The following is a 6,000-nucleotide window of genomic DNA, read 5'->3' on the forward strand; positions in this document are numbered from 1 at the left end:
TCTCCAAGTTATGGTATAACTGCTCCCCGTGATCGATTCCTGTCATTAACTTGCACTACATTGGCAAGCAGAAAATAGGGAGCTAGTTTCTGGCCTCAAAAGCCTTTGCTCCCTCCTTCTGAATCAAAACTGTTCTTCCTCTGAACATCCACTCCGGTACATTTCCTTGATGTACACAGTGCTACAGTGTTGCAGGTTTTTTTAACCAGTACCACCCCTGAACCAGATCCGGAGCGGCTGTAGTTTTTTCCAGTTTTAATGCCTTCGGAAGGATGTTGATATCCTTCCTCTTGCAACTCTGTTGCACTGAATTCCTATTCAACTTCCTCTAGCCGAGATACCATCCCATTGACTAATTTCATCCGACCAGATCCTGCTCCAATATCTGGTTCTTTTGGTGGAGTCAGGTAACTTTGTTTCTCCTCCTTTCTTTCAATTTGGTGTTTTGAAAAACAGTTTCTAATAATTATCTTGAAACGGTTAGTTTTGTTTGAACTGTTGACATCTTTCGCCATACCTTTTGATCTTATTTCTACCTGCATTTTAATTCCATCTGCCTTTTAATACGTCCTTAACACACAAACTGCTGATTTCCTCAAGACTTCCTCAGTTTTACTCAGGCTATTTTTCTTGATTCGTCTTTTCCAGAATGGCACTCCAAGTAATCTTCCTTTCCTTTCAGTGTGACACAGTAGATAACTCAGCTCTGTGATGTTATGGCTGTGAATCCTCTTGACTGCCTCATTAACTTTTCCAACTTCTGTCTTCAGCTTTTCGCTAGCACATGACTTCAGTGATCGTAATCATGCTCTCTGTTTCAGACGGATCACTTTTAGAATCCTGTCAGGGAGAGCATCGAAGTCAGGGCTGATCTCTCTTGTGGATCTTCAACTTGAGATACAATGGTTTCTCCTTCAGGTGGTATGTTGTATTCACTCCGGTGTCGCTCTTGGATAACAGGTGTTTTTTTGTTGTTGTTATAATCTGGTGTATCTGTTGCAATATATATTTTTTTTGTAATATAAAACTTTTTATTATTGTGTTACACCTAAACAATACATACAACGCTTATAAATTACTTAATAATACAAATCACACCATTAATTACAATATCAAAACAAAATAGACTACTAATTACAACTCAGTAAATAACTACAAGATAACACTACTACATTAACACTCTTACAATAAATTTGAACAACAACAGTTAAAATTAAATAAATAACACAAATAATTATCTTCATCATCATCATCATTATTATTGTCAAAGAATAATAATAAAAAGTCATAAGAGAGACACATGGAGAACACCCACACTACAAGCCTACATATGCATATGCCAAATGCTTTTCCCATTTCTTGGTATGTTTAGTTAGTGGACCGATGGGTCAATGGAGCAATCAGTCAACAAGGCTTGGATTTTCAGGATTTTATTGAAAAACAATAATGTGGTAATCTGAAGCTGCAATTGCAAAATCAAAGAATATTGGAAACAAATACCTTTCTAACGAAAAAGCCAGAAAAAGGGGTTACGAAATCAAAGTACTTACATTTGTCCAGCCTTGTCAGGTACATAGATTTAAAGTCAGAAAAATACAAACTTCCAATTGAAAAAAGGCCCTTAATTAAAAACACCCTAGTAAACCATGCATTACGAATACTAAAAAAGACGTGTTACATATAAAATCACGTGAGCTTAATGGCCGTAAATTAGAGTCCAGTCCGTTGCGATTTCGGTAACGCAACATTCCCCCCCGCAATGGGGAATCCCATTCTATTCAGGAAAGCCTTCGGCAGGATAAATTAGGCAAATCTTGGTGATGGGATGCATATACGTCCCTGAAGAACTCTTGATTTGAACGTTTCGTACAATGCCATCTTCTCCTGGGAACACGTGAAGAATTCTGCCTGCGCTCCATTTTCCGCGAACTGGGTTTGCATCTGCTACGATAACAAAGTCGTCAACTGCTACATTTCTTCTTTGGACATGCCATCTCTTTCTGGGTACAAGGCGTGGGAGGACATCTCGAGCCCATTTCTTCCAGAAAGAGTCAACTATTTTCTGGCAGAATTCAAATCGATGACGGGGATTCTCCGTACGGCGGAATGGACCCTGAGGAACTGTACTTGATGCTCTCCCCAATAGGATATCGTTTGGGCACAGATAGGCCCCATCGTCGGGGTCGTTTGGAATCCTACCAATGGGTCGTTGATTGACCAAATTTGCCACTTCAAGAAGACAGGTATAGAGCTCAAAGGGAGTAAGCACCGTGTCCCCAATAGCTTTCTTGAGTGCTTTCTTCACGTTTTTAACCATAGCTGCCGAACAACCATTCTGGTGAGGGGCACTGGGCGTGGTAAATTGCCATTTCATTCCTCGGTCGGCACAGAATTCTTTAAGTTGTCTTTGATTCCATCCTTCTAGCATCAGGCGTAGTTCATTCTCGGCTCCTAACATTTGTGAACCATTGTCGGATATAAGGACTTTGGGATAACCACGTTAGGACAAAAACCTCCTCAGGACCTGCAGGAACTCCATTGTAGTGAGGTCGATAGCCAGCTCACAATGAATGGCTCTTGTGTTGAGGCATGTGAATATTACCCCATAATGCTTCGCGAATTTGTTCCTTCCGACTTTGACTTTCATTGGTCCAAAGTAGTCACATGAAGTGTATAGGAATGGGGGTGTGTAAGGCTGTTGGCGACAACCAGGTAAGTTCGCCATGAACTGGGATTCTACCTTGGCTTATGTTTCTTTGCAGAAGGTACATCGTTGTTTTACAATCTTGGCAATGTTGGTTCCTTTGACTATCCAATAATTTCGTTTGGTCTTGGCGGTCGTTGCGGCAACACCTGGATGTCCTATTCGGTGTGCATTGCGAGTGATCAGAGTGGATATCCAATGGTCATGAGGCAAGAGCGCAGGGTGATTTCCTACATAGGACAGCAGGTCTGGGTTGACACGCCCACCGACTCTTATGATACCTTTCCCGTCGAAAAACGGACTAAGCGTTTTTAAGTCTCCTTTTTCCATTCTCTTATAAAGGCTACTCTGCGCTTGCTTGGTCCAGTATTCTTCCGAAACTTGAATTTCCTCTGCACTTAATAGACCGACTCGTTTTTCGTGGGCGTTGGTTTCTTGCCTTGACCTGAGACGTAGGTTGTGACAAAACCGAAACACATAAGCAGTCACCCTTAGCAGTCGCCTCCATGCTGAAAACTCTCGGCAGTTCAGGACAGGCTGGCGGACAGCAACAACACAGGTGATTTGGACCTTTGTTCTTTCCTTATTCACTTCTGCAATGTCGGGCACGCCATGTTCCATAGGCCAAAGCTCCTCAGGAAGCTGTAAGAACTCAGGGCCATTAAACCATCTGCCATGTACTTCGCCTGTTGAAATACCCTTGGTCAAGTCGTCGGCAACGTTTAGTAAAGTGGGGCAGTGTGACCAATTTTCGGGCGAGGAGTTAGATTGAATCTCAGCAGCACGGCAAGATACGAAGGGCTTAAAGCTGCGTGTTTCCCCCTTAATCCAGGCCAGGGCGACCCGGCTATCTGATAAATAGCGTACTCGTTCGAAGTTGAATCTCGATTCTTCTAGAATAGACTTTCCAAGGCGACTTCCGAGCACAGCAGCTTGTAATTCAAGCCGCGGGTTTGTTAGTTCCTTGAGGGGAGCTACTCTTGTTTTCGCGGCAACAAATTTTGTACCAAACCTTCCATCAACGAGTTTCCATCTTGCGTAGGCACATGCTCCGAATGCCAGTCGTGAGACATCGCAAAAGACAACCAAGGAAGGGTCACCATGGGCGCCAGGCAGAGTCAGGCAGCGGTCAAACTTAACATCGTTAAGTGCGGTCATCTCTTCAAACAAAGTCATCCATTTGATCCTCTCGTTGGGTGGCACTTCTTCATCCCAACTAAGGCCAATCTGCCAAAGTTGTTGCAAAGCGATTTTTGGTTTAATAAGGACTGCGGCACCCACTTTAATTGGATCGAGAATTCCCGCCAACTTGCTGAGAATGTGACGTTTCGTTAGCTTCATAGGGCCCACTGTTGCATTGTCCTTCAAACTGTCTGATTAGATTCTGATCTTGAATGAAAATTTATCTTCTTTAGGAAGCCAGACAGTTCATAAAACTTTCTCTGTATGTGTTTCGCCTCCAAGCACGATTTCCTCTGAATTTTCTTTAGAATCCAGGGTTACATTTGATGTCCACTTCTTGACTTGAAAACCACCAGTAGCGAGTACTTCATCAATGTCAGCGATCAGCGTTTTAGCTTCATTAGGATCCACGGCCGAGTCGCATATGTCGTCTACATAAGCGTTGTTAAGGATGGCTTTAGCGGCCTTTGGTTTTGCGTCTTGATTTAGTTTTGCCGTTTTGCGCATTGCTGTGATGGCCATCGCTGGTGCTGGCCGGTCTCCAAATGTGAGAACGGTCTTAACGTAAGTGTCCGGCTCATGTTCCGTTTCGAAGTTTCTCCATAGGAATCTGTGGACATGTTGATCAACTGGCGGGATGGCAACCATGTGGTACATTTTCGTTATGTCACCACAGACGGCAATTGCATTTTCTCTAAAACGTAACACAACACCAAATAGGTTGTTCAATAGATCAGGTCCCTTGTACCAATAGTCGTTCAGGCTGTGACCCTTAAAGGAAGCTGAGCTGTTGAACACGATTCTGATCGGTGTAGTCTTCTTTTCTGGGCGCACAACAGCATGGTGGGCTACATAGTGCACTGGTCCCTTCCATTCCTTCTTCTCTTCCTCCGTTAGCTTTCTTGAAAACTTCATTTCTTCCATTTCCTTAATCTGTGCGTTGTAACTGTTGGTATTACCCGGCTGTTTCTTGAGGCGTCGTTCTGTAGATTCCAGTTTCTTTAGAACTTGTACATAGTTATTAGGTAAACAGCTTGGGTCCCTTTTCCACGGATACTGCATTATCCACTTGTCTCCTTGCAATTGACAAGATTTCGCGATCATTTTTATCTCGGCGCGTTCTTGTAAGGCCATTTCGGTGGCTTTACATGTACATGGTGACACGGACACGCCCATAGATTCAGTTTTCCAAAATTCGGTGAGGTCGACAGGCTCGGCTAGACGGACGTGAAGGACTTGTTTGGTTTCAGGCTGAGCATCGTCTGAATTTGAGCCGAAGATGACCCACCCCAGAGGGCTTCTTCTGGCAACGAGACCATCAGTGACCTTCGTTTCTCCGACATGGAACCGAGGGTAATTAATTCCAATCAGAAGATCGATTGGACCTTCTTTACGGTAAAGCTTGTCTGTGGGTATTTCAAAGACACTTCATATGTGATCCATGTCTAATTTGGGGGAGTATTCGGATATCTGGGAGATTCCCACGACTTGAATTGTTTGAATTAACTTCCCGCTGTCGGCATACAATGGCACCTTGTACACTTTTGTGTCGAGCTCTTCTTCAACTCCGCCCACTTTGGTTATCACAATCTTGACAGGCTTGTGCTCTAGTCCAAGCTCCTCGGCGCGCGTACTTCGGATAAGACTGACTTAAGCTCCGCTATCGTAGAACACGTTGGTTTCCGTAAGATCGCCTTGTTTTCCTTTCATGAAGCCAGATATTAAGGGCAAAATGGCTCTGCTGCTGTCTTGGATAAAGGCCACGTTCAGGGTACTTGAACGTTCTTCATGGAGTAGCTCGTGATGACGCCTCTTGCATGCGGAGCCATCGGAACATTTCTTCCCACTCGGTACTCTGCGTGAACAGTTGAAGGAGGTATGTCCCTTTCCACGCTTTAAACACGAGAAACATCCTCGTTGCTCCTTAACAATTTTCCATCGCTCGCTTGATGTCATGGCTAAGAATCTTGAACATTGATCCACATAGTGCTCACCTTTGCAGACGTAACATTGCTTGCTTCTGCGATCACCTAGTTTGCTTGTAACGCCACTTTCGTGTCTGCGTTCCTCAAAAGGGTCGTTCGAGCTGATGAGATGTACCGCTGGACGAGACG

At 43.9% G+C, this 6,000-nt stretch overlaps 3 protein-coding genes across 3 annotated transcripts; all 3 read right to left on the reverse strand.

Annotated features, from left to right (window-relative positions):
* Window positions 1-1,774: 1,774 nt before the first annotated feature.
* On the reverse strand, window positions 1,775-2,458 carry LOC138053902 (uncharacterized). The gene has a single exon (XM_068900436.1). It carries the CDS (start codon window positions 2,456-2,458, stop codon window positions 1,775-1,777), a length of 684 nt encoding a protein of 227 aa, XP_068756537.1.
* A 288-nt stretch (window positions 2,459-2,746) lies between these two features.
* Window positions 2,747-4,045, reverse strand: LOC138053903 (uncharacterized). Its single transcript, XM_068900437.1, has one exon. The coding sequence runs from the start codon at window positions 4,043-4,045 to the stop codon at window positions 2,747-2,749; it is 1,299 nt and encodes a 432-aa protein (XP_068756538.1).
* An 87-nt stretch (window positions 4,046-4,132) lies between these two features.
* Window positions 4,133-5,020, reverse strand: LOC138053904 (uncharacterized). The gene has a single exon (XM_068900438.1). It carries the CDS (start codon window positions 5,018-5,020, stop codon window positions 4,133-4,135), a length of 888 nt encoding a protein of 295 aa, XP_068756539.1.
* Window positions 5,021-6,000: the final 980 nt, after the last annotated feature.

The sequence above is a fragment of the Montipora capricornis genome, chromosome 6 (assembly GCF_036669925.1).
Source record: "Montipora capricornis isolate CH-2021 chromosome 6, ASM3666992v2, whole genome shotgun sequence".
In the NCBI taxonomy this organism is placed as follows: Eukaryota; Metazoa; Cnidaria; class Anthozoa; order Scleractinia; family Acroporidae; genus Montipora; species Montipora capricornis.